Genomic DNA, 12,134 nt, shown 5'->3' with positions numbered 1-12,134 from the left:
GCTTTTTTCTGTAACATATGCAGGAGTACCTCTAAACTAATCAACATATCATTATAAATTTGAAAGCACGACAACTAGGCGTAAGCGTGGGTAATATGAGTTATATTTAGTTTAATTTAGTTTAATGCAAAGGAGACAAAACGTGGGATGAACATACTTTGTGAAAAATTATTTACCCCCCAATCTTTATGAAAATGTAATACTAAGTATTAATCATTATTAATAAGTATTCTTCAAATTTTAGTTCCATTCTCGTATTTTTCAATGATTTTCGACGGTATAATATGGACACAACTTTCTATTTGAAAGTTGATATTTTCTCGGAATGGAATAAAATTTGACCCATAGTGACTAGTGACTAATTAAGCTAAATTCTTTGAATTTGACTTTTAAGGTGCCTTTAGCTTTACATTTTAGACATTATCTAGAGTTAATACCATGTAATGGGTTTTGATTAAAAATAAAAGATAAATTTTATTATCATTATATCTTGAGTTTTACTTTCTTAAGCAGGCATAGTAATACAAAACAGTACTATTGTTGGGGGGATACATTTTATCCACCCTGTGACGCCTATTCTTCTACGAAGTGAACAACTGCTCCAATGCTTCTAAAAATTAGAAAGAAAATTTTTTACATAATTGAGAGCAAGCGTACTTCATTTCAGTTGGCAGCATATAAATGAAGTGACAGAATGTGTTCTATCGTTAATTATACACCCTACATCAAAATTTATTTGATTGTTTTTGATATTTTAGAATACTATTAACCATACCGCTTACATTTTTGCTTGGTAATTCATTTTGTAATCTAACTTGTCCATAACTAATAAAAGAACAACTTTTAAGTAAAATTCAATAACATGACGATGGTAAAATTCTATTTCTTAAGACATTGGTATTCTGTTTCTAGTTTGGTGCGTCGCAGCATCTGCTCTAGCTATCCAGCCCGAAGCTAAAATTGGTTCTCTGAATGCAGACCTGAGCGGATGATAAGTTGACCAGTAACACGCCCCCCCTTGGCATTACAGACAAAGTCTGACGGAAATGCACGCCAACATGGTCGGAGCTAGCGTAACTGCATGAGTTTCCGGGAAGATGTTACGGTGATTCCCCATCTGCCTATCGGGGCTTCTTCTTAAGAAGGATACATTGATTTAACTGATTCTCTAATGATTTTATTGTTTTTTGTTTTGTAGAATGATTTGTTGACTAAGTTTCAGACATCATTTCTTTATTAAAGCCAAATATCTTTCTCTGGGGTGTTCTTTGGTGATATGAAAATAGCCAGTGGTCGCTGGAGACGAAATCTGTACTTTTGCTATCCTTGCGATAAACGTCTGACATCGTGCACTTTTTTGGTGAAGAGTGATTTTGTTTTCTTCATTTTTAGCTGTTTTCTGATGTTTTACTTCCGAAGCATTACTAATGTCATATAATATTCACTATTGATGATTGCTCTTTTCTTAGAGCAATTGATGAATAAAATACTTTGCACATTTCAAAATACGGACGCCAAAAATGGCTGATGTTTGCTTCTTTGATCGCTTTGGGCGAATTTTAATTGCTGTTGTGCACTTGGGTAACTGCAGATTTGACTATAGAGTAAATTTGTAGTTCAATATTTCATTGTCACATGATGATGTAGAAAACACTTCTTGGGTCGAAAAATTTGCAAACAATACTCTTAATCTTCGACGAGTAGTTCCTTTTTATCAGTTTCGCCCGCTCTGAACACGACTTGTGTATTTAATAATGCTCAGGAAAATAAATAAAATACACTACTTTTTGATATCTTCAACTCCTCGGCTATTAAAATGTACGATCGGTCAAACAAATTCATGGATTTTCTTGATGTTTTACGGGGCAACTACTGGATTTAGGCAACCTGAGAATTCGGCATAATCTTTTCTTTTAACTACTGCAGTTAAATACCGCAACCGTTGTTTTTGATGGACAGAGAACGAATAACACTTATGTAGCCATTGTTATTCTTGAATAGTATATTTACCATCAGAAAACAATTTTTTATCAAGACGCAGAGTAAAGATTTTTCTCCTTGTTTTCAAAATTAGAAATATAGTTTCGTTCAAATAACTGTAATTTGTAAACTAATCTTCGATTTTGGCTTAAATTTTGACTCGGGTTATTTGAATATTGACACTTTATGAACATCAGCTGAGTTTTTATTAGCTGTTACATTTGTATGTAATTCTTGGGACTTATTGAATGATGTGTTACTATTTGCGTTGTTATATACATAATGTTTACATTATAAAACTATTTTAATATTCTCACAGGTTATTTCACGAGGTTCTATTATTCTTTATTTAAAAAAAAAATGCTCCTCAGTTGTTATAACTATCCAAAACAAAATTAATTAAATAAAACGACGAAACTTGCTCGATATTCTAGAAAGCATTCGTAAAATAGGAAGAAAATGCGTTTAAATAAATGCAATTGTATAGCATTTAATTATTTCCTTTTTCTTTATTTTTTTCGCTTTTCCTTTATATATATATATATATATATATATATATATATATATATATATATATATATATATCACATGAAAAGTTGTCTAAAAGTATTACTCAATAAACCTTGTATATTAAGTTATAATTTAGAAGGCGGTGAGTGAATCCGCTGATTTTTTTAGGGGGGGGGGTAGAATTTGGAAGATTAGAGATGGTTCAGTTCTTTTCCACTGCAAGAACTTAGACGACAATGTCGAAAAGTGGAAATCCGAAGTCAGAGCTCAAGATGAGTGGCATTCTGATTTGCAAGAGTGGCTGGACAGCCCTGTCAGCATTACTTAGTGAGGGCGCCGCAGGTAATTAGTAATAAACTAACCCCTTCTCAAAAAGAGAAGGCAAAGCCTGAGATGGTGGACAGCCTAGAACTGCGCAGAACAAAATTCCCACCGCAAAAGCAACATGGACCGGACCATTACTGGAATGGTCTCATCTCTGAAGATTTAAGGGGCCCGAGGATAAAAATACTTCGTTTCCATTTCCATAGCAAATTACATATTTCTACTTAAAATAATTAAGAAACTAAGAGTGTCGTTCAATCTGTAAAGGGGGTGTTTAATCGATAATATTCCGAATAATTAAATATAATAATCATTAAAATCCTATTTTACTCTTTAGAATTCTCTTTATATTCTCATTTATAATACAAATCTATTTTTATCCAATTCTTCCATTACTTACAAAAGTTACAAAATACGCATCTTGTAAAAAAATATAAGCGATTAGAAAAGGCATAGATTTGCCAGCAGCACTAATTATATTTTTTTCTAACATTTCGGCGAATTCAGCTCATCTACATGTATAAGTATATCGTATATTTGCAAGTTTGAAAATGCCATGTGAAATTCCCATAGATGATATGGCACAATATATCCGTATTGCATTTGCTTTGTATTGACCTTTGTTTCGTGTTTCTGATGTTCTCTTTAATCCACCGTTCTATCAAAGATAACTTGCTTCAAATGCGAATTGTCCTTTCAATGCAGTAAACTGCAACTCGTCACATCTCTTCAATTCGATTTGCGATATCAGATTTAGTGACCTTACGTCCTTTGTTCAAGTATCAAATAGTTCAAAAGGCCCATCTGTCCATATATAATATTCAATGTCACCTCTAATTCCAAGAAACATCAACCGAATTTCTAACACATAACACAAATCTTTACCGTTTCTAACGTCATTGATAATATATATACGCCTATAAATTCGTCTTTCTTTTGTGTGTATTCATATTCATATTAAACCTCCTCTTTTCTATTTATTTAAAAAGAAAAGACAATTTTCTTATATATGGGTTGTGGATTTGCATTTACTAGTAAAAGATCGAGTTAATTTGAATATTCTTTGAAACATTCATTTTAATTAATTCCCTATTAGTTTTTTTTTTTTGTTTTATTTTGTTTTCTGATGGGTTGATCATCTTTAGTAAACTATTACGGGTAATTATATTCATGCAGATATTCTACATGACATATACTTGCATAATATTGGCGTAAAAAGTTTACAGCAATCACAAAATTGTTTCCATATATATTTATGTATACGTATATATTTTTGTTTATTCTATAAAAGTGAACGTGTATATGTGTCTATGTGTCCATTTCCCTACGCAATAACTTTGTCAATTTTCAGTTTATATACTCGAAATTTGATATACAGCGTACTGAGATTTGGGAAAATCTTTGTAATCCGTGTTCGGCCAGAAATTTGGCTGTTAATGGTCAAAGTACAACGATTTGACCTTTGAGAACTCTACCAAACTCCTCCGACAATTTTGGGTCTAAACACTTGAACTTTTACATATAGGCTCCTTGGACATGGATCTAACTTAATAACTTGATTTGAGCCAAAAACAACAAGTGTTAAGGGGTCATAATAGGGGTCGAAGTTAAAAAAAATTGACCTTTTTTTTTGGGGGGGGGGTCAGCATACACTTCCAAACACCCGGGCAACGCCGGAAACCCATGCTAGTATATCTATAAAAGTGAACGTGTCTGTGTATCTGTCTGTATATGTACATTTCCCTACGCAATAAGTCTGTCAATTTAAAGTCTACAGACTCGAAATTTGATATACAGGGTACTGAGATTTGAGAAAATCTATGTGATGTGTTTTCCGCTAGAAATTTGGCTGTTAAGGGGTCAAAGTTCAACAATTTTACTTTTGAGAACTCTACCAAACTCCTCCGACAATTTTGGGTCTACACACTTGAAAGTTTAGATATAGGTTCCTTGTACATGGATCTAACTTAAAAACTGGATTTGAGCCCAAATCTATATATGTAAAGGGATCATAATAGGGGTCAGAGTTTCAAACAATTGACCTCTGCGGTCTCTACCAAATTACTCTTAATTTGAAATTTTACATGAAGGTTATTCAGAGATAGGGCAAGCTTTTTAATCGGTTTGGATCGAAAATTTTTAGTTACCAATATATAAATGTATGTATGTATGTATGTTTGCATGTCTGCCTAAAACTTTCCACAGAAGTGACGGATTTTACCAAGATCATGATCCTTTGGAAGTTCGACCTTTCAGACGACGACTGTGCACTTTTTGACAGGGACGGTCGCATTTTCGCCGATATTTTTTGATTCGATTGTCTAGCCTTCATTTAAACCTACGTCATTTCCGGTTTGGCGGTGGTCGTAACAGCAAAACGTAAGGTTTTTCCCGTTCTTTTCCTCTTTGCGGTACGAGTTCGAGCCTGTTTTCCTACTACCGCTTTTTTTTTGCTCAACATACACCTCTGGTTTACGACATTCGGTTGCGCATGCGCGCATAAACATTACCCGATAAGAGCGTAAATAATCAACTGTTTTACTGTGTACGTTTTGGTTTGTTTTTTTGTTTTTTGCGTTTAAATTATCCAAATAAGCAATTGTTTATACTTTCTGTTTTTTTTACATTGTTCATTTCCGTATTATCTTAATTAGTTCTATTGATTTTATTATTAACATATAAATCAAATGTTTGATCCAATCGGTCATGAATGTTTGTTTAAAATAAATGAAATAAAAAGTTACATTTATTTTCAATTCCTATTTAAAAAGCCATTCTTAACATGGGGGGAGTGTTTTTAACTATTCTGTACTCTCAACTAACAATTTCATTTAAAAAAGATATATCAAAATTTGGATTTAACTTTAAGTATTATGGTATCTGTTCAGTGCACATTTACCTATAAGTGTGGCAAACCACTTATAATTCAATGACTGTAAGTTTGTTTGTTTTTTTTTTCAAAAATAAACAATTATAAACAGAACGACTCATAGAAATCTATCGATATTCTTTTTTCATTTTAATATACTTTCATGGAAATGTTTCTGTAATGTCACAAGAAACTAATTTCTTTACATCACAAGTGTCACGCTCATACATTAATTCCATAGCTAATATACCATACTGATCCAACGGGTCACGGGTAGTCTAGTATATATATATATATATATATATATATATATATATATATATATATATATATATTATTTGTTGCCTATGTCGGACTCTTTGTTTATGGTTGTCGCTATTTATGCATAAGTTTACTTAGATTTGGCCCAACAATTCAGAGAGACAAACATAAACAAATGCTAACGAGAGTCCAACATAGAATTCGAAACCGATGGTACTGATGTATTTCTTTTTTTTTTTTTTTTTTGTAACACATATTAATATAAATATAAATAAATAAATATTACGCCATTATTTTTTAATAGTTCTTAATGATCGAGTATTCTGTTTGGTTTTCTCCCAGTAATCTTCTAGGTATGTGTGTGCCAGTGTGTATGCATACACATATATATTCCCACATATATATAATATATATATATATACGTGTATATATATATATGTCTGTGTGTGCGTTATATGTACAAATGCACACATTTGTATGTGTAACTTCAAACTTTGTTATCAATTATATCGTTTTCACTAAGTAATTGTGATGTGTGCCCCATTTGATTCTTTTTACAATACTTATTTATCCGTCGATGCTTACGAAGTGCCATTTAAGCCTATTTATGTGTGCATTTAACAGGATAAACCGCGAACGCTATTTTGTCTGCTGCATTTTCTTTGTTGCGTGGAGATTTCAATTTGTGAACTTATCGGCTTTGCAACCATAGTTAACCTCTTTCGTATTCTGCCAATATTATGCTTACCTTTTTATCTCTGCGACCAGAGATTTCTCTGAGTAAATAAGTCTATTAGTCATTATATTTCAAACGCGATTTTATGTTTATCTGCCATAACACGACGTGGGAATACTTAGCACAATCTAATAAGCTTTTTCAGATATATATATATGCGATTTGTGAGAGTTGTTTAGGAAAATTATTTTGGAAAATCAGAGATCAGTAGAACAAACAGTAAGGAAACTGTAATATAAGACCGCACAATTCTTTAATAAATATTTATTATTAAGATAAAGGCATGAAAGCAGTCAGAGTATAAAGTATATGATTTATCTATGGAATGCTGTATCGGATGTAACAAAAATCGAGTGAAGATGTCGGAGTTATGCTTTATGAATTGTGGATAAGGTCGTATATGTCGGCGGGATATATTACACCTTCTTATCTAATAAGGTATTTTTTTCTAAAAAGTAAGAGGTTTACTTATTTACTAAACTAGTAGTTTTCTTATTTCTCGTGTTAATTACAGCAATTGGCCAGAACATGACAATGATTTGCAGGTTTTAATGTAAAGGTACTAAAGAACCTTGTAAAAATCCGCCAGTAATTTTCTTTCTTTGTTCACAAGAGAATTATCACTTGCCAAGACCCGAAGGCCACTCAAATATAGGGGTTAATGAATTTAAGGTGATAATATAGTAATCATTAAATTGAATGAGGATTCTAGACATAAGGTTTCGTAATATTATTTTTTCGTTTTAATAGTTGGAAGATGATAAAAAAGTAATGCCAAACTTTCCTGTTGGGGAAATTCATTTTTCTAGTAGTAGAGATATATGTAAAATCTTTGTTGTTTTTTTTGTGTGTTTTTATAATCATTAAGACATTTCGGTGGCATGTTTATCTTCTTCCGGAAAAAAGACATTAAAAGATTGAAACATTTGGTTTTAATCAAGAATTAAAAAGAGAGTAAAGTCTTTTTTTTTTCTTCTTCTGACTCATTGAGGAAAGCACTTTTACAAAACAAGCCAGCCTCGGCGAATGAATGCACTGTTCAGTTTTTTTTTTTTTTTGTATGTGTTTTTTTAATGTGTTTTTATGTGTTTTTATTGTTTTTTTTTTTTTGCATGAGCTTTTTTTGTATGTGTATTTTTGTGTGTGAATGTGTGTGTGCAACAATTACCTTTCACTTCCACGATTGCTACACAAAACTAACCATCTACTTTAATTGTTGGCATGATTTGCTAGTATGTTAATCAGTAAATTTGTTACAGTTTGATTACTTAAGAGGGTGGTTCAACAAGAACTTGTTTTCTTTGGACTTGAAGGCTACGATAGTGTAGTCGGCCGGGGCGCAGACCAGCGTAATAGCATCCCACTGGCGGACAGTTATAAAAAAGAAGCTTTGTTCATGGATTCTGCGTTTATATTTAGGCACAGATAGATTGTGGAGGATATTGTTGATAGTGTTTGGATAAAATGAATTTCTGTGGGAAGACAAAAATCAAAATGAGTTTTTTTTAAAACAGTTACACCTTCCCCATGATTAGATTAAATAATTGTTAGTTTGAAGTGAATTTGGCATAATAAATACGTAGCATGTTTGCGGATAAAAGATTGTGTTGAAAGGTGGAAATTCTTATATCTAACGAACAATTTATATTCGTCTTGTATTTATTTGCTTTTACTGAGTTCTTTCTAATCGACTGATACATTAGGTTGCAAAATGCATTCTTAGACAGTTGTTGAAATTGGGGTTAAGTAATTACACTGCTACATCTCGTGCTAATTATTCATTGAGTAAAAATACAATTATATTATGGTTCGGTTTCACTATTTCAGGTTTAATTTGAATTAATTCACAAACTGTTCTTAGAGTTCGGGTGATAATTTATAATGGAATTTTGCGTGCTTTGACCAACACAGTCGTTTGTTAAATTCTTAGGGAGAGTTTGATGACCGATCTTGCAACAGTTGAGATTGAAATGTTATATTGCAACCACAATGGCTATGATGGTGTTAGACTTAATGAAGTGTATAATAGTTTTGTCAATTTAAGGATTACTAGTTGATCTGCTAACGAAAAGTCATCTAAGGCTGGATTATAAGACCATTTCTTCATTAATATTTTATTTATTTATTTATTTGATAAAGTACCTGGTGTGAACTTTCTCCAACTTATCTTCTGGCAATTACGTACATTAACAATGAGGTTATTTCGGGCTCTCTCCCCTGTTTTCTCATGAGCAATCTTCTCGGTCGAGACGTCTATAGCATTGCTACTCTTAATTTTAGGACTATTCATGAAGTGATTTGATTCTACCTCGTGATGCCAAAAGCGTTTGGAATAGAACTTTAGCTTAATTCAACTGTATATACATTATGGTATTAAGTAATAATCTATGATAAAAATTATGATTTGTTTATGCTGATACTAAGAAGTTATGCTCTGGTTAATGAATAATGCACAGAATAAAAAAATCCCGACTCGACAAGAGTCTTTTCAAGTTTATATGTTACAAATTTTTGACATTAACCACATTTTCGGAAAATAAAGACAAAAATAATTATTTTTCGAAATTCACTCAATGAGATCAGAAGCACAAGAGAATCAATGAAAATTAGACAAAAGAAGTTTTTTTTTTATTTTACTATATGTGTAGTTTTATAAGATATTGAAAATCATAAAAAGAACAGCAAAATAAGATTTAACTGATAAGAATGTTCTTAGATATGAAATGCAAATATACATGCGACAAAAATTCAATGAAGATCTGCTTAACTTTTTCCACGATGATGTTCGAATTCACAGACACCAAATTCCATATATATTGAATAGTTATTCAGCGATAGCCTTTCATAGTTATCTATTCAAAATTTCGTGGTTTTATTGAGTTCTGCTCATTGATTTAATTTCTCGTGTTTTTGTTGTTGTTGTTTTTTTGTTTTTTGTTTTTTTTTCTTCCGAAGCATATTGAAACATTGATATCTTTGGTAACTGAATAGCTTTTTATTCTGCTTTCCCCAGACATTTTTGTTATTATATAGCAGTCATTGGATGTTTCCTATTTAGGTCCATCTAGTCCAGCTGTGCTCATAAATCGGACAAATTAATTTGTTCACGTGTCTTTCCCTCCATTTCTCTCCGCCGCGATCAGGGTCATAAGAAAACTGAGTTATTGAGAGTGCAATAGTTTACAGGGTAATATCGCCAAACATTACGTTGATTCGATGAGGCAATATTCTGGGAGACATACGTAAAAAGAAAGAAAAATAAGAGAGAAATGGGTTTTATATCTTGCCACGTGAATGGAAGTTAACATTAGGAATTATGTTCAAGTCGAACATTATTTCTCCTATTCATCATTTGATTTTATATGTTAGTGCATTTTCTTCTGATGTCGGGTTAGTCAGGAGGTATATATTACAATATATGCAGACGCACTCAAATTTAATTTTTAAAAAAACTTACTTTGAGTAAACCATAAAGATCAATCATCATTTGACAAACATTGGTGGTTTAATATTTATTAAGATAAATGTTAGTATATATGTGGGTGTTTTTCCGAGGATTTAAGTTATTCTGAGGTTATATTTTACATAAAGAATATATTCAAAGGCATTAAAGGTGTTTAAAGTTGTTCAAAGTCGAACTTGTTAGTAATAAAATGAGACGTATAAAGTCTTCAAACAGCGATTTTCTTGAGAACGTTTTTATCTGAATGTACAAAGAGGAACAACATAAATCTAAACATTTATTCTGCATAAAAACAAAATCACAAGAACATATCTATTGTCAAATATCTCTGTAAGATTTGAAATTATTATCATATTTAAAATTCATATTCTGTAATTCTGAAAACAGATGATGGGTCCAGTTTATATATATATATTGGCAGCCAATTTTACCTACTTCTTAAACGAACTAGTTACCCATCTCTATGATGAGAATATATACTAATGATGGGACAATTCCAATATTTTTTTCCGATTCCGATACAATTACTGATTTCATGCTCAATTCCTGCTTCCGATGCGATTACCGATTCCGATGCTGATTCTTTATAAATCTCTAATTATTTAACTATTAAGTTGTTATTTTATAAAAAAAAACACATGTTAAATATGCAAATAGGTTCCTAAACGTCAAAATACACTTGTGGCGGATGATCTATCGATTTTAGCTTTACTGATAATTTCAAATCAATAAATATTTATTATTTTGTCATTATTACCAGCAATGGTAGATTTTGGTTTAAACAAAATCGAATAAAAAAGGCAATTAAAAGAATCGTTTTGGCATCGGAAAATACGCATCAATTTTTCCGATACCGATCTCGATACTCCCAAATCTTCCGATTTCTCCGATTCCCAATTTCGATTCCGATTAATTGTCCCAACACTAATATATACCCATATTTGTCAAATATTTTCCTTGTGAAACCACTGATTGTTATTAATTATTTTTATCCTTAATTTTTCCCAGGCGGACAAATGCAAGTGGTGGCGCTTTATGAACCTGATAATGAGTCCTTGAACTTTAGCTGTGACGCATGCGTACCAGTCATATGGCAAGGTAAGTGCGTGTTCTATTTCTTTTGTATAATAATCAATTAGTTGCTCATTTCGTTAAAAGTGATTCACGATTATACTCATATCGTTTTGTTTTCAGTAGTAATATTAGAATCAGTTAAAAGATAAAGATAATATTTTAACTGAGCCTTCAGTTCAGCATTCATCATCATATTTATTTAATTTTCGTCGGATGATTTAAAATTAAAGACTAAAGCATCATAAAAGATATCATGAATGTCTTTCCTTCTTCAATGCCAACTAATTAAAGTTCGGCTGTTTTAACGAAATTAGTTCAGTTTGGTTTGTAGGAATAATCTTGTATATAACAAAGTAGATGCAATTTTCCCCCTCTGCACGAAACTGTCGTAGGCTGACAACAACAGATGGCACATAGAACATTATTATGTTTACGTCATTAGCCATTACGTTATCTATCATGCATCATATATGAAGAAATGTTTGTTTCAAAAAAGAGTTTCGGTGTGCTGAAAACGAAAATAACAGTTAAATAGTGTTAGTTTTTAAAAAGTAGGAGATCATTTGTATACAATCATTTAACGTAAATTGAGCACCCACTTTATGACCATCTTTTGTTCGGGGGTGGGGGTCAGAGTACAAGTAACACAATTTACCGTAAACTGAGCACCAAAATTTTCTATTTTTTCTGGAGGGGTGGGGACTACCAGGCATTAATAATCGATTTGACACGTACTACCCCCAAACAAAAAATATCGGTTCTCATTTAACGTTAAATTGTGTTCATTGTACGTTGACATCCCCCTCCCTGAAAAAAAAATTTGGCCATAAATCGGAGGTTCATTTCGCTTTAAATTATTATAGAAAACGGATTTCCCGTTTTTTAGAAATTAACATTTCTTTATGTCTTGGAAACTA

At 31.9% G+C, this 12,134-nt stretch overlaps 1 protein-coding gene across 1 annotated transcript in view; it reads left to right on the top strand.

Moving 5' to 3' along the window:
- LOC145256084 (uncharacterized) overlaps positions 1-12,134 on the top strand; it is a 767,766-nt gene that overhangs the window by 589,045 nt on the left and 166,587 nt on the right. The window contains exon 8 of the mRNA XM_080114670.1: positions 11,152-11,241. Coding sequence (XP_079970796.1) covers positions 11,152-11,241 — 90 coding nt within the window. The remainder of the gene's footprint in view (positions 1-11,151; positions 11,242-12,134) is intronic.

Source organism: Euprymna scolopes, chromosome 3 (genome assembly GCF_053919585.1).
Source record: "Euprymna scolopes isolate OS-2025 chromosome 3, ASM5391958v1, whole genome shotgun sequence".
NCBI classification, from domain to species: domain Eukaryota; kingdom Metazoa; phylum Mollusca; class Cephalopoda; order Sepiida; family Sepiolidae; genus Euprymna; species Euprymna scolopes.
Note: the sequence above shows the minus strand (reverse complement) of the source record. Positions and strands in the feature narration are given on the sequence as shown.